The 26,687-nt window shown below is 35.0% G+C and overlaps 1 protein-coding gene across 1 annotated transcript; it reads left to right on the top strand.

Moving 5' to 3' along the window:
* Positions 1 to 21,298: 21,298 nt before the first annotated feature.
* On the top strand, positions 21,299 to 25,949 carry wdr45 (WD repeat domain 45). Its single transcript, XM_052607360.1, has 11 exons — positions 21,299 to 21,466; positions 21,579 to 21,692; positions 22,133 to 22,207; positions 22,288 to 22,392; positions 22,521 to 22,626; positions 22,727 to 22,821; positions 22,919 to 22,998; positions 23,845 to 24,053; positions 25,240 to 25,341; positions 25,473 to 25,618; positions 25,699 to 25,949. Exons 2-11 carry the CDS (start codon positions 21,644 to 21,646, stop codon positions 25,806 to 25,808), a joined length of 1,077 nt encoding a protein of 358 aa, XP_052463320.1. The 5' UTR covers positions 21,299 to 21,466; positions 21,579 to 21,643; the 3' UTR covers positions 25,809 to 25,949.
* Positions 25,950 to 26,687: the final 738 nt, after the last annotated feature.

Here is a 26,687-nt window from a genome sequence, read left to right as displayed (position 1 = left end):
AGTCGCAGCGCCGCCATATTGTTATTCCCTAGTGTTCCCAAACATTCTATTGAATTAATAAGAAATTGTATGATTTTAATGAGATAATATCATGTAAACAGTAATTTGTTTAATGAACATGATTATCATCAGACAGACAAATCCACAACATATCCATTTCAGATGACAGAGTGCTCATGAAATCAATTTCTGATACTAATAGCAGATATGTATTCATGTTTAATATTTTCTGCATAGTTGCGTACAAAGAAATCTATTTTGTCTTGAATCAGCCACCTGTGGCTGTGTCGGCATATGTAGTAGCCGACATACCCACCTTAACTATTTCAATATAGCGCTTATCCTGCCAAGTCAAAAAGACTTTAAACTGAAGTAAAAATTAATTTACACAGTGCTTTAAGTGGCCCAAAAGAGGTGCTGGTACTCTATTATAGCAATTTTGTTTTCTTTTCTGTTTTTTTTATTTGATGACTCCCCTCATCCCCTGAGGTAACAACAACTATACTGAAGGGGTTTTATATACAGCAGTCAACAGGCAACCTTTATAATAAATCCTTTTATTAGTTTGTGGATTTGCTTGAGCTAGAAAGAACTACTGAACATAAATCAAATGTGCAAAAGGGTTTTGAAAAAATACACTTAGAAAGAGGTACTGCATTCAAACTCCCGAACTGACTCAAATGATTCACGCTCCGAACTCCCAAACTGACTAAAATGATTCGCGAACCCGCTACGAATTCCCGAACTGTTTCAAATGATTCGCGAACCCGCTACGAATTCCCGAACTGTTTCAAATGATTCGCGATCCCGCTCCGAACTCCCGAACTGACTCAAATGATTCGCGAACCCGCTACGAACTCTCGAATTGATTCAATGATCCGCGAAGCCGCTCCGAACTCCCGAACTGATTCAAATGATTTGCGATCATCCCCAAACTGACTCAAATGATTCGCGATCCCGCTCCAAACTCCCGAACTGACTGATTCGCGAACCCGCTACGAACTCTCGAATTGATTCAAATGATCCGCGAAGCCGCTCCGAACTAGCGACATGATTCAAATGATTTGCGATCCCCAAACTGACTCAAATGATTCGCGATCCCGCTCCACAAACTCCCGAACTGACTGATTCGCGAACCCGCTACGAACTCTCGAATTGATTCAAATGATCCGCGAATGCCGCTCCGAACTACCGACATGATTCGATCCCCAAACTGACTCTAATGATTCGCGAACCCGCTCCGAACTCCCGAACTGACTCAAATGATTCGCGATCCCGCTCCGAACTCCCAAACTGGTTCAAATGATTCACGCTTCATACTCCGAACTAGGAAGAATTAGGAAGCGTGCATTGTGAAGGGCGCTCTGAAAGGCGGCAGCGCAGGCAAAGGATTAAAACCTCTATTAAAACAGATGTCCAAATGAACCTACCGGCACGTTCTGGGCGCATGGAGAGGTGGAGGTATGCTCAAGAGCTATATTTGGAAGTGGCGCGTGCGGTACTGAGTACCGGTGCGTACCAGCACTGAATTTACATACACTTATCCAATGTGTAACTGATACGCTTCAAATCGTGTGATATAGATAAGTGTTTTGGCTGTCAGTCAAGGATGCTCTCAGCCAGTAGGGAATAGTAAGATGGCGATGGCTTCACAGCTGAATGGCACAGATCCAGTCATATATATATATATATATATATATATATATATATATATATATATATATATATATATATATATATATATATAGATCAGTGTTCATTACTATAAATAAACCCCTACTGCGTGTTTCAGGCTTCACCCTAAAGGGCTTTATTTATTTATTTTTAAAGCTCTGGGTACTATCCAGATAAACTAACTATCTGGATGCACTAAAGAGTAAAAATTGAGTTCAGTTGTCTCAAACATATGCAAATACAGTATTTACAGTATTTTGTTTATCTTCTGATTTTAAGGGGGTGAAATTTTGCCTTGGTGTGTTTTGGTCAGTTTCCCATTTCTGTTCTCTTCTGAAACTTTTGTCAGCGTCTCATGGTACGTTCTTGTCTTTCATCTAGAGTAAAGTCAATGAGGTCCTGTGAAATGTACATGTCACATCGATGTGTTTGGAGAAAGCTCCGCTGAGCATTTGTTCATGGCATTATTTGGATGCCCTTGTGACATCTCTTGCTTGGAGAAAAGCCTTCTGTGCTGTAGGCTTCCCTTGACTTTCAAAAGCGGAAGGGTCTTTTGAAGGAGAAGAGGCAGAGAGGGTTCAATCGATCCGCTTCCTTGAAGAAAATTTCGAAATGGGTTTCTCTTTCATTTAGCAGCTGGGCTGTCATTCATCAAAGCAATCGGGGGAGACAGGAGAGGGGACAGATCGGATCATTCGTGAATGTAAAAGAAGATCAGGAGCGCTGCGAAGGTTACAACCACTGCTGAACTTCAGCAGATGCCTGTATCAGACATCTGTATCATTAGTTCCAAGTGCCATTCACTTGATTCGTTTATGAAAACGTTGAGCTGAAGAATGAAAATGATATGGCCCTTAAAGCACACATGTTTGAAGGCCATCTCATTGAGTTTCACTTTAGAAATTCATCTGCTCAAATATTCTCATAGTCACAAATATATAAAGGACTTCAGTTGATATCTGATTTTTACATAATGAAAGAGCCATGCACAGGTCTCATCTTGACATAGCCGTTGTTAGTCGAAAGTACAGGAATCCCAATATTATGATAATTATGTTTTTAGTAATTGGTGAGGAATAAGGCAGCAGTGGCTCTATGTGTGAAAAGTAACATTTCAGTGTTTAACATGAACCACAACATCACACACATAGAAAAACAATTGTTTTAATCAGACTATAGTTTGTGATTAAATCATTCACTGCATCATTCATGAACTGAATCAACAGATTCATTGACAACATTGAATGATTTGTTACAAAAACATTATTAGTTCTGAAGTCAAATAAAATTGCACATTTTCAGCTTCATAAGAATTCATATTTTCATGCTTTTATGATACTTTAATATTGTGTTTGAAGGCTCCAGTCCCCATTCATTGTAATATTATGGAGAGTAATGACCAGCAAAATCTTCCAAATGTCTCCTTTTGTGTCCTCCCCAAAAAAGAAAGTCAAACAGGAACAACATGAGAGCAAGCATGACAATATTTTCATTTAGTTAAATCTTAAAGGAAGAAAATATATAGATTTGGGGTCAGTAAGGGTTTAATAGTTTGAAATGAATTCATTCAAATTAAATTCATTCAAAATTAATAGTTTTAAATACTTTAAAGACATTTATAATGTCACAAAAACTATCTATTTCAAATAAATAATGTTCTTTGGAATGTTCTGTTCAACAAGGAAATGGTTTCCACAAACATTTGAAGCAGCACAACTGTTTTCAACAATAAAAATAATAATAATAAATGCTTCTTGAGAAGCAAATCAGCATATTAGATTGATTTTTGAAAGATCATGTAACACCCAAGACAAATTCAGCAATATTACATTTTAAAATATATTACAACATATTTACAATGCAGGTAATTCTTAACTCTAATATAAAACATGTATTTCTCAGCAGCAACCTTCTCTTGCAGAATCTATGATGTTGCTTCCATGTATCTGACAGTAATTCAGTTTCGAAGTTTCATTTAAACGTGTTTTTGAAATGTGCAATGCAATGAGCTGCACGAGCCACTTTTGCAGTATCTGCACCGTCAGCATTTTTAAATGTGTCTTTACGTATCACCAACCATTTCACTGTTATCTGACTCATTCACATGTTGGACTAATGTACACTGAAAATATATGACAGATGAATGTGTGTACAGTACATTTCCATATAGACCACATAAAAACCTGCAGTGTGGAAACTCATCTGTCCTGTAAGAAACGACACACACAAGCTGCACGTGTGACATGCAATGCATTCTGAATTCCCAGCATGCTGGATAAAAAAGCAATATAGAGTATATCTCAGAGCAAAAGATGAAGATACTGCATTAAAAAAAAAAAAACAATAAAAAACTGACTGCAGTCTTGTCACAAAAGCATGTGGTGGGATTGGAGAAGATGGGGTGTTTTATTTTATATTTATTGTTTTTGAAGATTAGACATACAGATACAGGGAGATTCAACCAATAGTAGAAAAAGTAAAAAAGTAGTTAGCTATGCCACTAACAAAAAGAAACTAGCTACATTAAAGACATAGTGCAGTGAATGGGTGCTGTCAGGAAAACATCACAATAATAAACAAGCAATCCACACGACTCCAGTCCATCAGTTAATGTCTTGAAAAGTGAAAACCTGTGTGTGTGTTTGTAAGAAAGAAAAGAAAAATCAGTCAATAAAGCTTTAACTTTAGACCATCACTTATGAACAAAATACAGACAAATAAACCTTAAATACAACTAAAAACGTTTAAAATAGGCTACAACAAAAAATGTCTTTTCAAATTGAATTATGTCGGTGTTGTGTGTGTGATTTATAAATAAAATGCATGTACACATATAAATGCAAAAATATATAATTAGTGACTGCTGATTGACTGTGAAGCTGTGTGCAAAACAATATAACATTAAAAAAACGATGCTTCAATTTGTCATGCTGCAATGCTGTTGGGAAAAACTACTGAGAATCTACTAAGGAGTAATACTTTTAGTTAGTTATTTCCCAATGCTGATTGAAACGACTCAGAACATACTGATTTCCATATGCAAATCAGCAGCTATAGCTAATGAGTGAAGGGAGCGAGTGTTTTCGGGAGGATTCAAGGGTTTAAATGAACGTTGTGTGTTGGGCTGTACGCATAAGGAACAGGCAGATTGTCAGACAAATGAAGGGCCCGGAAGGGCCTGGTTGCTCCGAGGACTGGCTAATTGAGCAAACAATTATTTTGGCATTCAGTGCACACTAAGCAGATGTGTTTTGAAGAAAGCTTTCAGGATGAGTCTTATTTCAAATATGCTAATTGTGTTCATTTTTAATTAATTTTGGGAAGAAAAATAACTTTTCCTGAAGCTTTCAACTGCCAATGTGGAAATAAATTGTAAAAATGCAGGAAAACATACATTTTCACTTCTGTATTTAGTGGGCGAAATCATAACCCAGTTTAATTTACTGATAACACTGTTTTTGCATGACTAAAACTCTTCAGGGGGCAGATGACTGACGAAATTACCACTTCACTTTTGTGATTCATTTTTTTTCAGTCTATTATGTCCTTTGAAATGTTTTTGAATTTGAAGTGAATGTAATTATCCAAAGCAAACGAACAATCGCCGTTTATGACAAAACCTTCCACCATTGTCCAGTGTGTTTACCCACAATACCTCAATTGAATCATTTCATGTCCAAATTTGACACTATCATAGAATACTCATGAAGCTCCTGTTCTTTAAATGTATCTGGTGTCACAGAAGGCTTTGGAAAATATCTCAAATATATCTCATATTGCATTTTCGACTGCGCCTCTGAACAGCGGGCCGTGACCTGATTCATGTTGGTTCATACTTTATAATGCATGGCTGTCTTTAGCAGGGCTACGGTTCAGTGCACACAAGAACAGGTGCTATAAGTGCTGGATAGATGGATGAGAGAGAGAGAGAGAGAGAGAGAGAGATGACCTACAGACTTAACAAACACGACCCCACTGAGAACCTGCATCTGCTGTCTTCAGATTAAAGATCTGGCAACCTCAAATGTGTTTTAGGATTGGTAATGAAACATTTTGAATAGATTACATCATATGCTGATTAATCAATAAATGCATGTTTTCTAGTAAAAGCACTCAAACGATGATAATTCATAGGCTTTGCAATACTGGGAGCATTGAATAGACATTCCAAAAAAATTTATCAATGTGAAGGTGATTATTCACTTTAGTCCACAATAATAATTTCTCTTGATGCTTTTCCTCTTTTGTTAATTCATGGAAATGCTCTAGTTGTTTTCTCCTATATATTTCCCTTAATAGTGGGATTTTTCCCAATTGTACATTTTATTTGTCTCACTTCCGGTCTCATCCACGTCCAGCTATTTTTAGCTGTACAAAACAAATTTTTGATATTGCAAATTGGTGTGTCTTAACATATAAATTGTATGTATTATCTTAATTATGAACACACTGGTTTGTGTTACAAACAGTTTTACGGTTTACTGCACATTGTTATTCTTCTCCTTATTTCCCTACAATGGCTAATGAACCGGAAGTCTCTCACATTAGCTCACATTAGTATTGAAGAATGAAGCGGATAGAAGTTTACTCAGTTATGACGACTTCCAGGGTCCATTAGATCAATATTTATCCTGCCTTCACATGCTGTTGGAATTATCGTAAAAATACGTCTCCTCGTAGAAAGACTGAATTATTTGTCTTGTAAAATCTACTTTACTCCAGTATCTTTGTTTTATTTTAAACTTTTTTTTGTAGGTTTGAGAACACTCGTGCTCCCGGCAGCAGCTGCTGTCAGTAAGACTGTAATCAGAAATGACTGCACTGTTGTTAGGAGATATTGTTTTATGCCCAATGTGAAACATCACTCCGTCCAGATCAGGAGCAAAGAGTACTAGAACGCTGTTTGGACTGAAAACAACCTAAATTTAATATTCTCTTAATTACCAGTGTGGTCTAACGGAACGCTTGGGTGAAGTCATTCTCTTAAAAAACAAATCCATCAAACATCTCCAGGCTTAATAAATTCAAATAAACAAGATGAGGTTGCATAATGTTCCAAAGCACTGTAAAACAAAACAACAAAAAAAACAAGTTAAGCAAAACTTTGATCTTGTTGTACACAGAAACTGGGGAACTGCTAGAAACTTTCTTCCAATCTTTAGTCCTGATGTTTACAGCAAGAAACTTTATAGATCTTACATCTGTTATGTGCCAGTGATAATGACAATGACTAGTAATATGACTAATACATTTTTTTATTAAGGATATTAATAGTAATAATTATAATAAATGTTACTCTTAAAATTGATTATATATTATAACGGTGGTCGCCGCCCCCAAAGTAAAATAACCATTTTAAAGGGGGGGGGGAAAAAAAACCTTCGGGCGCCAGACAGGATTAAACCTGTCAAAAATTATCTTTACCCAGGATAGCAGAAAAATAACCACCTGTTACACAACAAATAATAATAATCCCCGACTAAAGGTCATCAGGATATTTATTTCTTTCATATGTTCAAAATCATAACACAGAAAAACAAAATGGACAAAAATAAAATAAAACAAAATAAGAAATGACCACACGTTCCCGCTAGCGGTCTCTATCCGGAATCCGTGCCCGTGCCAGAAACCGACCGCGTCACGCACGTTTGCAGGTATTGAAGGCACCAATGAGTATCGCGGGTCACCAGACACCAAGATAGGTGGATAAGCAGTTTTTTTCTTGTCTTCAGCAATGCCCATGGAAGTTGGTCTGGAAGTGCAATGCTTCAGTCACGCACCAGACATCATACCCATGAAACAGCTGATTGACACACAGCCGTCTTTCCACCGTAAACTATCACTCATACGGGCTACCCTCATGTGCAAACAAACGGATGACGCTTCTGATTCAGGTATGACACGCTCCCTTTAAATACAATTCCCTTCGGCCGTTAATTGACACACTCCACCCAGAAATCACGCTAAAATGAAAGTGAAAGTAACCAATGTTATAGAACAGATTATTTTGTTTGCCACAATATGTAAATTATTTTTAAAAATACTTTATTATCACTATTATTATTATTATTATTATGAATAATAATAATTTACAAATAGGATAATATTGTAAATATGATATTTATTAAATATAATAAAGATCTAATCTAAACAATTAAATAAGAACTGTTACTCCAAAATGATATGTATTTAAATTATTTTAAAACGTTATTAGTAGTAGGAGTAGTACTAATTTTCAGATGGGACACTATTTATTAAATATTGTAAATGTTTAATTTGAACAATTAAATAAGAAATATGTTAAAATGTGTTAATATGAATTCTATATTTATTCTATTTTAAAATGTTACTATGTTTTATAGTACTATTATTATTGTTATTATTAAAAGTAATAAGAAGAATAATTTTCAGATGAAACCATTTGTAAATATAATATATGAAATGTAATTAATACTTAAAAACAACAATAATAATAAATTAATTATACATCCAAATAATTTTATTGATATATTTATGTTATTTTGTATTACTATTTTGTATTTTTAAATAATATTTATATTTACAATACAGTCTCTGCAGAAACAACCAGCATGAAAAACTTGATCATTTCTGATTTGTGTTTGTCTAGCTCTAGGATCAGGGTTTGTCTAGTTAGCAGCATGTGTCATTTAACCTTCGCTACACCATCTGAGCCCAAAGATTATTTAGGTTTAGAGCATTTGGGTAGATTTTTAAGATGTAATAAAGCATTGATGTCACTGACTTGCTGATGCACATGCAGTATTTTTAAAGGTTAGTCAATGATAATATTTTGTTTCTTTCTTTGCTGTAGTTTTGTGCTGTCTTGCATGATCCTTGTTCCATCATGCTGGTTTATATATGTGTTATTGGATTGCCAATGCATGAAACAGTGGTTTACTGGCCGAATGATGCTGAACTCACGCTGTATTGACAGAGGGGAGCGCTGAAGACTGTGCCTCATAAAATATCGAACACAAAGGCAAATTTAATAGGGCTGCTAGAATATCTGCTTTATTTTCCCCTACACAGCTCTCACTGAGAAGGACTTTGAGCATATCTTATGGAAATATTTGTCTGAGCTGTGCAGTTCCTTTATTTTGCTGTTAAAATTGAATTGCAAATGATTCATTTGGTCTTGGGCTTCTAAAATGCTTTCAGTATGTTAGAAATATATTGACTGCTTTTTAAGACCTCATGGCAACTTCCAGTCTAGGAATATTTTAATTATGTGTTTTCTTGTATTATGGAAGTGTCATCTAATTTATGAAAACAAAATATTCCAGATTAATACTCATGGAAAGTTGGGGAGGGTAGTGTCTGGAGTATAGATCCTGCAGCATGATTTAGATTTAATAATCCCTAGAGAAATTCTCTGTCCCAGTTCCATTTTTCTTTTAATTAAAGTAGGCACTAAGATTGATTACAACATGCTTAAGGGAGGAGGTAGAATTACTTTACATTTGTTTGTAGCTTTAGGTAAGTATGTACAGTGTGCTTCACAATGTCTTTTTTTCTGAAAATAATAATAATAATATATTATTGTTGTAATTATAAATAGTCAGTTATATTTAAATTGATTAAATTACTTTTATTTGTTTACTTTCAAATTTATTATTTGATATCATTTTGTAAATGTTGTAAATATATTTAATATAATATATACTTAATTTAAATATTTATACAATAATAATAAATATGATTCATAATTGAAATTATATATTTACATTTATATATTTTACTGTCATTTGTTTAAGATATGTAATTTTTTATTGTTTTATATTTCAATGTTATATTTGTAATATTTATATTTAAAGTACAGCCCCTGCTGAAATGAACCAGAAATTACCAGAATAAATCAAACAGCATTCAATTTATGCTGGTAATTTCTGATTTGGTGCTTGTCTGGCTCTAGGGGTCAAGGTTTGTCTGTTTGTCTGGAAAGAGACATTGTGTCTCAGTGTGCATATATCCATTTTAAGTAGTGTGCATGATATATGTTGTCATTTATATATCAACTTTATTCAACAATTCAATCCGTGTGGTGCGGCTGACAAAGAACAACATACGCTGTTTGCTTTCAGTGAATACTCTCCAAAATGGCACTAGGGTACGTGGAGGAGACAAACTGTTTTTTATTTATTTTAACAGATGAACGGAGGTTTGGATTGACATGAGGGTGAATAATTAATGACAGAATTTTCATTTTTGGGTGAACTATCACTTTAACTATAAAGTTCTCTTTGAATTCCAGCGGGTTCCTGGGAGATGCGTCATTGTTTGAAGGCAGATCTTTGAGGCATGAAGGACTGTAGTGTGAACACTGCGATCTGAAAACCCATGCAGTACTACAACAGAGTATGAGAACATGCGGGCGGCCCGTTCCCCTTCCACCGACACGATGCACTGGTTCCCGCTGGTAGTACTGGTGTGCCACAGCGTACTGCGGGTAATTAGCCATCATGGGAATATTTGTGGGACTGAGATAAGTAACGTTAAATGGAGCCTTATTGATGGTTTGCCATCAATCTTGCAACTCCTCCAACCACCCCGAGAGCCAAAGTCTGTCTCTTTTTGTGAACTAAACATGCATGAACATCATGTATTAAAGGGTTAGTTCACCTGAGAATGAAAATTCGTCCATTCTTCTATTTTGTAAGATAAATATCCAGATTTCAAATGTGATAAACACTTTTTTTCTCACTTCTGCTGACTGTTGGGAACCAGAAGACGTGCAGGTGGATGTCGTAGTTCGTCAGTGACGAGAGCGGAGAGAGAATAAAACAAAACACTGCTCACGAGTAAGAAGCACAAAACCAGGATTTGTAAAGAAAAATGTCGGATGATTTTGAAATAAGCCAAGAGGAGACTGGTTTTCCTTTGCTAAAGTAGGGAAATTTTGTTTCCTTTGCTCCTACATTTCCCAGAGGCAAGCGCGCGACGCTTTTTTACTATTTTATAATTTACTTTCCGGTATTGAATTAAGTGAATTTAAATTCAACATTTTTCTTTCTTCATCTATTTGTATTATTTTATTAATTGGGCCTGTAATGCCACAGTGCGTTATGTGATCGCACGGCTTCAGTTTCAAGCCGAGTCTGTTAATTGGCTCAGTTCACACACGGTCTTCATTCTTCTCTCTGAGATAGTAGAGATGGTATTCAGAGAAAAGAAGATACTGTAACTGAGCTGGGGGAGGAATAGTTGTTTTTTTTTTATTATTATTTTTTTTTTCAGGTGTAGTAATTTCAATTCTTAAAACTTTGTTTTTCAGTTAGTTGCATAGGCAAATTTTCTAATGTTAAAGTTATGTTTCAGCTTCATTTCGATTAAACAGAAAAGTAGATTTTTACTACATTTTACTACTTTTTTAACTACCAAGTTTTAGCAACACTGATTACAATATGCCCAATTTTAACATGGATATATCCAAATGACATTTTCAAATTGTTCCAGAAAATCAAACACATTTGTAATGACATGAGGATGAGTAAATGAGGACAAGGTTTTTATTAAGAGGGAACTGTTCCTTTATGGTTTTGAGCTTCAGGAAATAACATTTTGTTTCTAGACATCCTCAGAAACTGCCGCCAGAATCTTTCCTGCTGTCTTTCTTGGAAAGACATCACAGAAAAAACATAAGCTCCACTTTTTTTTCAAATCCAGTTCTCTGCCTGTCTCTCTTTGTCATGTTCTGTCTCTTTTTTATCATCTTTTTTCACCTTGTGTCAAAAAACTGGATTTATTCCAGCAGTCATTCTCAGTCCAGATTTGTGTTCTGGTGTCCACATTGTGATTATAAACAGAGTACCTGCATAGTTAAGGTGAGGAGATGTAGGTCTGTATTTTTCATTTATATCAAATATTTTATTACATAATTCATAATACATAATACATAATGTCTATCATCCGCTGAAACGCCACCCTCTCGTGAACGCACATACGATAGTTAGCGGAAGCTAAAGATTACGGTTAATAAAGTTTTAATTTATATTTATAGTTTTTTTATTATTATTATTTTTCTTCTTTTTTATTTACTTCCCAATATTGCATGCTAATTATTTGCGTTAAATTGTTGTGACATCTGTCAGTGTCATATCTGTCCATGTCAACATTGTGAATTCAATGTGTGGGCAAAAGCAGTTTTCGGTTTGCGCAGCCTTGAAGTTTGCTGTGTTTTATTCATGTATTCAGAAGGTACACTACTGGGCTCTCAATCAATCAATCAATCAATCACCTTTATTTATATAGTGCTTTAAACAAAATACATTGCGTCAAAGCACTGAACAACATTCATTTGGAAAACAGTGTCTCAATAATTCAAAATGATAGTTAAAGGCAGTTCATCATTGAATTCAGTGATGTCATCTCTGTTCAGTTTAAATAGTGTCTGTGCATTTATTTGTAATCAAGTCAATGATATCGCTGTAGATGAAGTGAAGTCAACTCTGCTTCCTCTCACATCACTAAGGTTAACACCTGTCCCCGAACCGGTAACCAGCTCCATGTTAGACATCTCAGTTAGACCGTGACCTCGCATAATATTAAGCAATTATTATTTCACAGCAAGCCTTCATTGTGGCCTAACACCTATAGCAGATGTATAGATGTTGGAGAATAATCTTTGCCCTAATCACTAGTAAAATTTAATTAATAAGTCTAAAAAAGGTACACAAGTCTGAGTGGTTTAGAGGTTAGCAGCCAATAAAATCAATAAGAAAAAATGAAAGGCAAACAAGGGTCTTGACAGGCTTTACACGTTGGCTCTGACAGAGCGATAATTGGTGAGGGAGATACTCAAGGTATAGCTGGAATATGGAAGTTTACAAATTGATTGTCTTAAACATGAGGAGATGAGGTTGAGCACGATTAGTTTTTTAGTTGTTTCTGGGCTGAGCGGCATTTGCCACCAACTCAGGCACGCTGTTCTGTACGAGGCAGGAATTAAACGGAGAAAAATGCAACTGAAGTCTAAAATTAAAATGATGCGTGAAAAAAAAAAGCTATGTTTCATTAGATAGTACGTCAAGGTGTTAAAAAAAACAGCCACCCATTTCTGTCTCCGGTTGAGGAGGTGTGAGGAGAAAATGAGCAGCCTAGGGAAAAAATGAGTTGTTATTTTGTCATATGAATTTTTAATATCACACTTAAATGTCTCCCAGGGTTTTAGCAGGTCTTAAAAAGGTTTCAATTCACCCTACCACGAATGAAATCCCCAAAAAAAGGCCTTCAGTCTTAAATCGAAAGTCATGGCATTAAATGTTGCATATAATGCTAATAATTAATATCTTCCTCAGTATTTTTGTCTTGTACTATGAGACGCATAATAAAGGTATCAAGTCTGTTTAATGAGAAATTTAACAAAATTAAGTGATTGAAGAAATTAAGATTTATAAAAATATAAAAATAAAAAAAATATGTAAATCTGAATATGGGGTGTATAAAAATTCTCCCCCTTTAAATTAAGTTACACTGGCACTAAGTTACTTAAATCCACTGCACTGATCGATATGTGTTCTTTTTAAACATAAACTTTCTTCATTTTGATCAGTTTCACAGGAGAGTCAATATTCTAGAACATTACTTAATGTTACTAAATCTGTTTACAACGTATTGTGTTCTCCCTATTTACATTCAGAACATGTGTTTTCTTCAATTTATTCCTTACATTATCTTACATGGTCTTAAAAGGTTTTAGAACATTTTTAATTTGCATTCATAAATCCTGTAAAAAAATCCTGTATTGTTCAGTTCCTTTATTTCTTTAAAGCAGTTAATGTACTGTATAGTTTCACAGTATATGTCCTATCGAGAACGCACAACAAGGAGGGAATCGTTTCTCTAAGCTAAATAGGCATCCAGAGAGCATTGCTTTACCTACCGTGCTTGGTAATCATTTTATATCAAGGAAATATTGAAAGGGTGTGCTTACACAATGGCTAACAGCATTAGCTGTGTGTAAAAGTAGGTCCTGCTTCAAAAAACCTGAAACTGATACAGTAAAGAGTTTTCACCCTTGATTGAAACAGTACTTGACAAAGCATAGTTTGTCGGATTTTTATGTAGAACTACTTGAAAGATGCAATCTGGATAAGACATTCAAATAGTTTTTTTCCAAAGAAATATGACATTTCATCACTTGCTTCATACATTGCTACACTATTAGACAGATAAGACAGTTGACCCTTTGCCTGGGAAAAATCACTGAAATGTTGGTAATCTAACGTACTTAAATTCTTCATATTTTGAAGCGTCGGTCCCCATTCCATGCGACCAGCACAGCTCTATTCAACTGAAGAAAGTCAAACGAGTGAATCTTGACAACATTTGAATGATGTGTGAACTCTTTCTTTGAAACAAACGTGCTAGCTTTCTAGCAGTCGGGTCAATCGGCCTACTGACACCTAATATTTCAGTAGCATATGTTTATTAGGGCTTGGTCCATGTGCGTCACTCCTCTCTCAGAGGAGCCCGTGTCAGTCTCCGTCACATTAAAAGCTAATTAAGATCTGAGTGATTTCCAGAGGGGAATGTGTTCTACTGAAACATCTTCACAAAGCCGGTGATTCCCACATTAATCTTCTGCCCCCCGGGAACATTTCTATCGATTTGTGGTTCTCTGTGAACCAGTCTCATCTTGGAAGCGATGAACAGGATTAGACTAAAGTGACAGTCAGAGGAAGGAGGTGTTAATGCTGAAGGCGAGAGAGAGAGTTTTCAGTCACTCAATTACTTGTCTTTGTTATTCTGTTTAAGTGCTTTTCTTTACTTCATCTTATTGAGAGAACTGGTGTGATGGTTTCTAATTAGAAGTAATCAAGTGAATGTTGCGCAGAAAAAAGCACTTCTACTGAAAATTAAATTAGCAAGATCACAATACTCAAAGATACTGATGTGGACGCACATCTCCCTCAATATTTAAAATAATGTGACAATCTATACAGGGTTTGCAGTTACCAGCTTGTACGTTTTATTTTTTGAATAACCCTGAGTATGTGGTTGCTTTCTCACTATTGCTGCATTTACTTGATCAAAAATTAAGTAAATACAGTCATGTTGTGAAATATTATTATTCAATTTTTTATGTAGTTTATTCAAAGCTGAATTTTTAGCTCCAGTCTTCTAAGATTTTATGTTCAAGAAACATGTCTTATTATTATCATTAATGTTGAAACTTGGAGTTGTGCTCCTTAATACTGCTGTGGAAAATATTTTTTTTTTAACATTATAAAAGTCTTCACAGTCACTTTTGATCAATTTAAAGCATTCTTGCTGAATGAATGTTTTCAGTACAGTACAGTAGTGTATTTATCAAAATACTGTGGTATGTATTATCATCTTTCTGTGCACTTGAGTTGTTGCTTAACAATACTCCTGAGACGTGTGATTCAGGTGAAGTTGGCATTAAGCAGAAAATTAACTCTGATAAAGTGTTTTTGTTTTGACTATTTCATGAAGTGTTTCCTCCCATATGGAGAAAAATTTAAGGCAGAGCTTTTTTAATACACCTGAATGAACTCACTGAGGACTCCAGCTGCCTTACTTAATTAACACAACATCAAGTTTTAGTTTAAACTCATTTTATAAGTGATTTGTTTCATAAGTAAACAATTTTTAATCATGATTTGCTGCTTGCTGATGCAGAAACAGGTGGAGAAGGATTTTGTAATTTTATGCACCCATGCAAAAAAGTCATAAATATTTCTGATCCATTTTCTGGAAAGGGAAGTCTAAATTTTAGTGCATTTATCAGCTCAAATGTACTTTGAACTATAGCTAACAACGTTTCCATTCAAACAATTTGGCCAAAACAGTGATAATGTAAAGAAAATCAGGCTGATTACATCAGAAATGGCAGAGAGAATGAAGTCTTCATTTCAAACTCATCTTACGTTTTCAATAAATTATTAATTCCAGTGCATTTCATTTTCTGTGAAATACAGAATGAACCCAGATAGTACATGCACGTCTGCAAGGTGTCTTTAAAAGTTCAGTTCTTCTTCAGATGTAAGTTTTACTATGTCAAAACATCCCACTGCTGTATGATATGCAAAATTCCTACAAAAGGAAATTAGCTCCTCACCATGGCACATTAACAATATTTATGCTATACTGTGCTTTAAACTCTCAGTCAAGTAAATAAATAAATTGTGAGTGTTATTGTTTGGTGAAGGCTTACTTACCAGTAATCAAATTATTAACAAGCAACAATGTTTTTACCAGGCACCCATGCAAACAACATTATACTAAACATTATTCTCATCTAAATGAAGCGAGTAAGCCTCGGCGCCCCTCAGGGCTGGATTCATGCCCACCAAACTGATTAGCATTGCATTTCCCGTTGTCATGAATTGCTCAGAGACACGAAGGCTCAGGATCCAAAAGCAGTGTTTATTCATAGGGTATTCCACAATCATGATCCAAACACAAGCAAAAGTCATAAAACAGGCAAACTTTACAGACAGAGTAATCCAGAACAAGGGGCAGAATAATAAAAGACTTTCCACAGTTGCTAAGACATGCAGTAATTAACACAGACAAGATTGTGAATGACTGAATGAACCAGGCTATATATTGGGTGAGCAGACAGGGGTTAACAAGACACAGGTGCAAACAATGAGTGCTGATGAGTCCAGGCAAAGGATTGTGGGAAATGAAGTCCAAGACTGAGTGATAGAGGTATGGGATGAAATGAATGGGATGAAATGAATCTGGTAGTTATCAAGTAGGGCTGCACGATGTTTTGTTTAAGCATCGATATGGCGATGCTGGGTGGCGTGTCAGTTTTTAATTCGGCTCCCATGTTAACAGGTTAGAGCTTGCAGACTGCCTGCGTGAGACGCGCGTAGAAATAGAGCTGACGCCCCTTTATATTGCACCTGTCACCGGCCTGAGAGAGAGAGTGCGCGCGCAAAGTGAGCCCCGGCCGCACGCTCAATGTCTTCAAACAACACGAGCTCTGTCTTGCTCTCTCTCCCTCGCGCATATTAATCAATTGACACGATGGTGTCGATGTTTAAATCATATAAAATGAGAATGAAAGTGTGCTCACCCCATTTTTGTTTGTAAGAAATGTTTTTTATTTCATATCGCAAAATATATCGCAGAACAATTAAATATCGCAATGTAAATTTTTCCCAATATCGTGCAGCCCTATTATCAAGTACACCTGTCCTGCATGCCATATCGAATGGAAGTTTATTTCCGCCAAGAAAAAAGTTATCTCACAATTCTTAAGTTAATATCTATGGAGCCCCGGACATGACATGCAAGAAAAAAATAACAAATCGTGTGCACGATTTACAAATTCTCGTTCACTTGATGTACTAAAACGTGCACACGATTACTGTTTCGTTCCCTCTATTTGCTAAATCATGTGAACAATTTACTAATTCATTCTCTCAATTTATAAATCGTGTGGACAATTTACTAATTCATTCTCTCAATTTATAAATCGTGTGGACAATTTATAAATCTAGAGAACAAAATAGTAAATCATGCACACGATTTAGCTTACTACTTTTTCCTGCATACCATGTGCGGGGCTCCGTAAATATCTCACAAAAAAAGAAAAAAAAAAAGAAACTGAGACAAAAAATCAGAATGGTGAGACAATTCTGACTTATACCTCTCACAAATGTTTATATCATGCAGTTGTGAGATATTGCATGAGAAAAGTCTGAATTGGGAGATAAATTCTCGTAATTGTGAGAAGAAAACATTTGCAATTTGTGATCTTTTATCAATTGCAAGCTTATGTTTCGCCATTTCAGAATTACAAGAAAAAAGTCTTGCAAAGACAAAAAAAGTGACACAAAGATGTGAGATAAAAAGTCACAATTACCTTTTTCATTTTTTTATTGGAAATAAGCTTCCATAGGCTTACATGTTAGTGTACTAAATAAACTTATAGTACAGGGGTCTTCAATAGGGGGGTTTGAACTACAAAAGAGTCTGGCTCCACATTTTTCACCATTATTTCTATGTATGGTCATTCCCACAGCTTTCCAGTCTCTTTTTGATAACAACACAGGAGGACACTGACCGCAGTATTCTTTCCATGATCACTCTGGATAATTGCTTCTGGCCTGTCTCTTTAAAATTAAATTTGTGCAAGCAAACCCCTGTGGAGTCAAGTGATCTTAAGGAGCTTATTTAAACCGAGTGTACTGTTTGATGACGCACATATTCATGGACCATTGTTCACACAGTTCTGTTATAAACCTCCTTTTATTTCAAACTGTGAGCTTCTTTATTTATTTTAATTTACTTGTTTACAATTTGTGTGGCAGATTTTCTCTGAATGCGAAGCAGCTGCTGCCCATCGTAATGTGATGATCTGATCCTTTTTCTGTTGTTCCATCTTGTATTTCTTTTAAATATAATGATCAGAATTCAGAACCAGAACCAGTTCAGTTTTGTGTGACAATGTCTGAACTTTTTGCATTCTAAACAAATAATGATTCAAAAACAGGGTTATCTGTCATATGAAAAGTGCAGTGAATCATGGGATACAGGTAATTTATGCATACAGAAAATGTGCATAGTTCAGTATACACACAGTATACACAAGGCAGAAATAGTGTAGTATAGTTAACTATGCCTTTTTTGCACTATATGTTTGATTATTAGAAAAACATCACTTACATTTAGGTTCGTTTACATGTTCGGCAAAATATTTTCAGCATACTGTGACTTGAGATGCATTCATTTTTATTTTACACACTATTTAGAAAGTAAATCTGATATTAATGTTTTGTGAATGGAATATTTGCATTAAAGTCAAAGTGTTTTTGCTCATATCAGTAGGTAATAAGTTTGTTGTTGCAATTAAATCTCAGTTTTCAATCTCTTTTGTTGTTTTAAATGATGCAAAAACAAGGGGCAAAAGACAAATCTGGAAGAATGTCTTCGTTTATGTCTGGACAGATTTCCTTGTTCTCTTCAGACTCCATATAGAAGCACATTAGCATAATCAGTGCAATAGCTGCTTCTGGCAAGATCTCGGTTTGTCTGTTTCACTCTGGGATTCATCCAGAAATCAGTCTAAACAGGACTAATGACAATCAGAGCAGAGAGAAAAGCTTAATGGAAATTAATCTGGTCATTTGTTGCGGCCCAGAATAAACGGCCTGTATTTTGAGTGAGTTTGTAATGGGCAGATGCTTGTGATCACGTGAACTTTTCTCTCAATTTGAGTACTTACTCTGCACAAATGTACCAGACTGCTAATTAAAACATGGACAGATTGTGTGTAGAAGATTAAACTTGATTGCGAGGAAGTCTGTTTGTTTAATTATTAAAGAACTGCACTTGTTCATCCTTAAAGCGACTCCTGCTGGCTTCCTCCACCACAACTTCAGTTTGAATGTCACTTGTGCCAGAAATTAGCTAATTTAATTATGTTCTGTCATTACATTTAAAAAAGGAATCCAAATTTCAAACTACAAACAACATGACTTCACAATGTTCAGGTTGCTGGTCAACAAATGTAGGTTCCAATGGCCAATTCTTAAAATATTACTTCCAATCCTATACGGTAAATATGTAGCCTTTGGGGAAAATACCAAAAGCTTTCATTACTAAAATTAACCTTAGAGCACTGCATTATTAACCCATATTACAGTAAGTTTAGTTTTTATATACTTAAAATATGAATTGAAATACAAGAAAATGCATGTTGTGTCAATAATTTTTTATGTAACTTGTAATTTACAAGTTATGATTGGAGAAAATACACTTTTCTCATTCAAATCATATTATGTCCAACAGACACATTTTAAGTGAACCCTCTCGAGAGTTGTTTTCTTTTAAAAATAAACATCAGGTTTCTTCACGATCCCATATTTGTTCTCCATAAAATAAATATGACAGCTGGACTGAGAACTGTTTACAGAACCAAAGCAGAAGATTGGCAGTCTGTTCAAAATTAGTAATCTTACACTCATATGATGTAACCAAAAATAAACAATAAATAAATAAATCTGATGGGGTCAAGATAACATCAGAGTTATTAGATGCTCATTGAGCTTGATGCAAACACTTGTGATCCAGCAGACGGGAACAATGGCTTCATTTTCAACTCCGAATCAAAGGAATCAAAGTCTTTTCAGATTCACTAAATCAAGAGTGAACAGCCAAAGCACAGATCATGTGCCACTTGGGTTTCATGTTCCAGCATAAAGGCTAAAGACTTATAACCATTGTGACATAACCAGTCTTCTTAACCCTGTAAAGACTTAAAATAATAAAAAAAAAATCATGTTGGTAATTTAGAGGCCTTAGAAATTAATGTATCAAATATGATACAGTAGGCTATAGGTTTTATAGGCTTAAAATTAGATGTGTAAAATTAACGTGATTCATTGGGTGACATTTTAATGTCCATGCACCATTATTTAAAATGCATATGTTAAACGTACTTTCCAAATGCATCTGTATATAATGCCCTTCAAGACAACCTCTGTTTGATTTTAAATTCAGCATGCAGTGCATATCGTATAGCTCTCTCATATCTCTTTCTCATATTGTCTTATCTTATATCTCTCTCATTTGCATGCTTAATACCTTGTCCTTTTTTGTAATTCAATACATCTTCCTTTCTGTGCAAAGCATTCATCAGTTTGACAATGTGAAACAACTCACCTAATTCGTTTGTAAATAAAATATATTAAAGTGAATGTAAAACACTATTTTACCATACAAAATACAGCACCAGGTAAAACCAAGAAACTCTAGACATGCTTTTGAAATCCTAAAACAAGCTGCATTCTCTAAAATGTGTGTCTGGCTGGCGAACAGCTCAGGGACCTGTTTAATGGCCTAAGCAGACATTTTCATTTGTAATTATAGTAATTCTAAGACACAGGTGAGATGGAGGTCGCACGTGCAACAGACAGACGTCATAAGGGCCATCATTACCTGTGTATCACTTTTCCAATTAAATGATTAAAGATGCATTATTGAGGAGACCGTCTTTAGTAACTTACTGCCACCTTATGGACAGAAAAGTTAATTACACAATCAGTTTTTGTAAATACATATTTTCACTATGTTTCAATATTATGATGCCATGCGATTAAATTATTTAGCTCTCTGTTTATATCCTTATTCATTTTTGCCTTTATTTTCTTCTTTATATTGTGAGGCTCCTTGTAATATGTGTCACTTTTCTAATATTTATGAGTGCGTAATTGCAATGTGTACAGTTTTAAAGGAATTAATGGTGTTTAGTGGCTAGGGATTGTTACGAGTAAATACATTTTTTAATTACACTTCTTCTCTGGCAAATTTACGCACTAAAAAAAGTATATTTTAGAACTATTAAATCGAACGATCTGTATCTGAAAATCACGGAATGATTTGGAAAAAATCATAGGTGACTTTACAGGTAACACGTGAAAAAAAACATAATTAAGGCCTATCGTACATGTAAGATTCAAAATAAATTCTGGGCTGTCCTCATAGACAGTAGCTTCGCCCACTTAGGTGTCTTCTTCTACCAGCTTTCATCTCTGTGAGAGATCTTTCTTCGTGGCTGTGCGCTACTTTCGTTGTCCTCCTCTCCAGCAGGGGGAAGCTGTGCTCCGTTAACAGTCGCGCGCCAGCGTAGAATAAGACAGCTGCGACAACAACAACAACAGCAGTGGTTGGCAGCTCTACGCGGCTTATTGCCTAATGTGAGGTGTCACATTTACATCAACCGTTATAAAATCACTTCGATTTACTTGTTTAGTGTCAGGACAACTGGTTGGACCTTTTGAACAGCTTAATGGTAAGTGAGGTGTTATGTCAACCCTTATATTATAAAATGAAGTAGATTTTCTGAGCTCGTAGTCATAGTTTTATATGATAAAACGCTGTTTCCTGCTCTTTTGCTAATTTAGGATGATTAGATCTAGTTAAAACTCCTGAAGACCAGAAAATCAGCAGCGAACTCTTCTCTGACATCATGGCCCAGCCGAGAGGAGTCAACAGCCTTCAGTTCAACCAGGACCAAAGTGAGTCTGAAATATCATTTCCTTTGAGAAACATCCTGCTGCTATATTATTACAATTGCTGCCAGACTGATTTCATGTGTGTGTGTGTGTGTGTGTGTGTGTGTGTGTGTGTATATATATATATATATATATATTCATGATTTATTATATATTTTTTTCAATATTGACATCCAGAAAGCAGAGTAACCAATAAAATATTAATATATTTATAATACAATTTCATGATCACAAATGAGACCAGTGCAAATTTTCAAATGAACACATATTTTTTATGCAATAATTTTTTTAACCAGAAATTTTTTTGACAAAGTGGATAAAATAAAGTCAGTGTTCTCAAAAATTTTATAAAATATCAGAAAAGTTCTTGTTAGCCACTGTTAATAATGTACTGATGATCTTTTTCTGTATTCATTAGCTTTGACTTTTTCCATGTTGTTTAGGTTGTTTCTGCTGTGCCATGGAAACAGGTGTTCGTATTTACAATGTGGAACCTTTAATGGAAAAGGGCCATTTAGGTAGGATAAATCTGTTATCTTTTTGCAAAAACCTATTTGTAGACTTATCTGTTGATTGTGTGTGATTTGGTTGGTTATAGATCATGAGCAGGTGGGCAGCATTGCTCTGTGTTCAATGCTTCATAGATCAAACCTCTTGGCTGTGGTGGGAGGCGGTGTCAACCCCAAATTCTCAGAAATCTCAGGTACACTTGGAGTCTAAATTGCACTTATATACTTGGATTAAGTACACTTGAATGGCTTCCTTCAATCCAGACTTTATATGAGCTGGAATAAACTATGTGTGTTTTTTTAATCATCTTATCTCTGGCAGTATTAATTTGGGATGATGCTCGGGAAGTGCGAGACCCCAAGGATAAATTAGTTCTTGAGTTCACGTTCACCAAACCAGTGCTGGCTGTGAGGATGAGACATGACAAGTAAGATATCCAGCCATTAAACAATAGTGTTCCATCTTTACACATCTTAAAAATGCTGTTCATATTAATAATGTCTCATTTCATGTTTTTATACATGAAGAATCATCATTGTCCTGAAAAATAGGATCTACGTGTATAGTTTTCCTGACAACCCTGTCAAGCTGTTTGAGTTTGACACTCGAGATAACCCGAAAGGTATTGTGTGCATTGCTTGCAATTTCATATAGTTTCATCAGAAATAGGCTTGACTTGTTTTTGTGAATTTTTCATAACTGTATTTTTGTGTTTGTAGGTTTGTGTGACCTGTGCCCTAGTTTGGAAAAGCAGTTGCTGGTTTTTCCTGGACACAAATGTGGCAGTCTACAATTAGTGGTAAGATTTATGTTTAAATTATTATAAATTATTACAGTAGTTAATTGAATTTCGCACATTAAAACTTCTAATCATTTATCAAAGGAATAGTTCACCCCAAAATAAAATTTGCTCAAAATTTAGATTTAGATGAGTTTGTTTCTTAATCAGAACAGATTTGGAGAAATTTATCATTAGAGAATTTATCAAATTCGTTGTCAGTGAATGGGTGCCGTCAGAAAGAGATTCCATACAACTGATTAAAACATCACAATAATCCACATGACTCCAAGCCCATTAATATATGGTGAAGCAAAAAGCTGCATGTTTATAATAAACAAATCCATCACTAAGACATTTTTAACTTCAAACCATGCTTCTATCTAAAATATGAGTTCTCTATCCGTATTATTGCTTTTCATCTTGTCTGAATCAGGAGAGAAATATGAACAAATCAAGCATGTTTTACAAGCGAAAAAAGACTGAAATAGTTCTAAACAAATATGTTGGTGAATTTTGATTTGAGAGGACATATTATGATGGACGATTTCACTGGAGGAAGCATTAATATGAATTATGGACTTGTATTTTGGCCAGAAGCGACGGTATGAAATTAAAAATATCTGGATTTGTTTGTTACAAACATGGAGCTTTTCACTTCACAGGACATTAATTGATGGACTGAAGTGGTGTGGAATACTTGTGGATTATTGTGATGTTTTTAACAGATGTTTGCACCCATTCTGACGGCACCCATTCACTGCAGAGGATCCATTGATGAGTAAGTGATGTAATGCTACATTTCTCCAAATCTGTTCATCTACATGTTGGATGGAATTTTAAATGCTGTCCATGTCGCTTTGATAGGACCTTTCCAACACAAAACCTGGCACATCATCTGCTCCATTCACTATCAACGCCCACCAGAGTGAAATCGCCTGCCTGGCACTGAACCAGCCTGGCAGTGTGGTTGCGTCTGCATCCAGAAAGGGCACGCTGATCCGTCTGTTTGACACTACAACACGAGACAAGCTAGTGGAACTACGTAGAGGAACCGACCCTGCTACACTCTACTGGTATTGTATTTGAGCTTCTTCTTTATCTAGATTCAAGCTCTGCTCACTTTGGACATTCTCTTAAATTAATGAGGTGCATCCTGGGATACTTTCTACACAGTATTGAAGGAGTTCACATATATACTAAAAACCTGGCTGCTTTTCCTACACTGACTGAATGATATCTATATAATATGGAGCTCCTCACGACATGCAAGAAAAAATAAATAAATTGTGAGCACAATTTACTAATTCATTCCATTGATGTAGTAAAACAATTTATAAATCGAGGGAACGTATTAGTAAATCGTGCGCACAATTTATAAATTGAGGGAATGTATTAGTAAATCGTGCGCACAATTTATAAATCGAGGGAACGTATTAGTAAATCGTGCGCACAATTTATAAATCGAGGGAACGTATTAGTAAATCGTGCGCACAATTTATAAATCGAGGGACCGTATTAGTAAATCGTGCGCACAATTTATAAATCGAGGGAACGTATTAGTAAATCGTGTGCACCATTTATAAATCGAGGGACCGTATTAGTAAATTGTGTGCACCATTTATATATCGAGGGAATGTATTAGTAAATCGAACCCCTTAGACATAAAATATTTGTTAATATTTAGTTACAATTTCTATAATTTAAAAAAACACATTTGCATGTTCATGGTTCTCTGATGTCCATTGGTCACATGGCATTTGCATCTATTTTATTTAACAATATATTACAATTATATTTTGTTCATCTAAGCCACATTAATTTTACATTTCATTCAAATATCATTATTATTATTATTATTGGCTTTTTGTGAACCACATTTGGAAAACCCTGGTCTACAGAACTAATTTAACCCTCTCAGGCTCAAATTAAGTTTTAGTAACTTAGTAAATTTAGTAACCTATAGTAAAGTTTTTAGTACTCCAGATTCATAAAATATGTATCTGGAGTAATAAGGTTTTTAGTTACTTTACTGTTGCAAATCTGCAACGCCTGCCTTGAGAGGGTTAAGTAACAATTTCAGTAGAATTTATGTAGAAGCCTTTAGATTAAATTAAAAACATAATTTGATTTACGTTTGTCCAAACTTCTTCACTGCATTTTATATGAATAGATTTTTAGTATTGCTGTATTTTAATGAAAAAAAATAAATACTTATGAAATTAAAAAATGTCAGATTATTTATTGAATTCTGTTTTACAGTATTAATTTCAGCCACGACTCATCCTTTCTGTGTGCATCAAGTGACAAGGGAACAGTGCACATATTTGCTCTGAAAGACACTAAACTGAACCGGCGCTCTGCGTAAGATTAACCATTTCACTCTAAAAAAATCTTAATTGTCATTTCATTACAGTTTTCGTTACATTCTAAGTGTTATTTAGAAATATCCTAGTAGTCACTGGGTTTTATGTGTGGCTTTTTGTCTTCTCTAGTTTGGCACGTGTAGGAAAGGTGGGTCCGGTCATCGGACAGTATGTGGACAGTCAGTGGTCTCTGGCTAATTTCACCGTGCCGGCTGAGTGCGCTTGCATCTGTGCCTTCGGGAAGAACACCTCCAAAAACGTCAACTCTGTTATTGGTACGTAGGGTTTATTGAAATCCTTTGAGTGCGTTGTTATTGATATGTCAGTTTCTCATCACTTATGTCTCTCTTTGAAGCCATATGTGTTGATGGGACATTCCACAAGTACGTCTTCACCCCTGATGGAAACTGCAACCGTGAGGCTTTCGATGTGTATCTGGACATTTGCGATGATGATGATTTCTGAGGCTGGAGATTGAGCTGTAACTTATGTAAACTAGTAGTCACTTAACATTGAACTCTGCTGGTTGATCCTGTTGCTTTTTTCTGTGAGTGTATGTTACTGCGCTGTATAATCAAATGTACATAAAATCAGTCTGTGAGTAAATGTCTTGTTACCTTTTATCTTATCACTCCACATAGAGGAGTTTCAAAGTCTGTTTACGTGTCCTTCTGAGATACTCAACCTTTGAACACTTTGGAATGATTACTCATCATTCTTTGTCCTGTTTGTGTGCTGTTACTCTTGAGGAATAAGCTCTCTCAACCTTTAAAAAAAATGTTTTCTTTTGCAAAAATTAAAAAATTAGTTTAAAATGTAAATGTGTTCTATTTAAATGTGTTTTAAAAATGTAATTTATTGCTGTGATGGCACACATTTATTATTATCGTTGAAAACTGTCAATATGAAAATATTGTGAAATATTTTTGTGGAAACCCTGATATATGCGGGGTTTTTGGTGAATATAAAGTTCAAAAGAACAGCATTTATTTGAAATAGAAATCATTTATAACATTATACATGTCTTTGCTGTCACTTTTGATCAATTTATTGCAACCTTGCTGATTAACAGTATTAATTTCTTAAAATACTCTTGAAAACAAAAACAGTTTGAACTGTAGTGGTTACAGGGAAGCAAAATCTGATAATAGCAATCAAGTATAAAGTAAATCTAACATAAAATACTGTGTGTGTGGGTATAATACTGTAAAACTTTAATATATCAACAGCACTGCATAGTTGATTCAATATTTATTATATTTACATACATAACATTTATGTCAATATTTACACAAAATAGTTAAAAGGTCTGTCAGGCCATATAAATGGTTTTATCAGTGGATT

Source organism: Carassius gibelio, chromosome A10, assembly GCF_023724105.1.
Source record: "Carassius gibelio isolate Cgi1373 ecotype wild population from Czech Republic chromosome A10, carGib1.2-hapl.c, whole genome shotgun sequence".
NCBI lineage: Eukaryota > Metazoa > Chordata > Actinopteri > Cypriniformes > Cyprinidae > Carassius > Carassius gibelio.
The sequence above is the reverse complement of the archived record's forward strand: the minus strand, read 5'-3'. Positions and strand labels throughout refer to the sequence as shown.

Bases quoted from the DNA above. Each gene is read 5' to 3' on its own strand.
- wdr45 (XM_052607360.1), top strand. From the start codon at position 21,644: ATGGCCCAGCCGAGAGGAGTCAACAGCCTTCAGTTCAACCAGGACCAA. The intron at 22,208-22,287 runs GTAGGATAAATC...GGTTGGTTATAG, and splicing joins AATGGAAAAGGGCCATTTAG to ATCATGAGCAGGTGGGCAGC. The intron at 24,054-25,239 runs GTATTGTATTTG...TCTGTTTTACAG, and splicing joins GACCCTGCTACACTCTACTG to TATTAATTTCAGCCACGACT.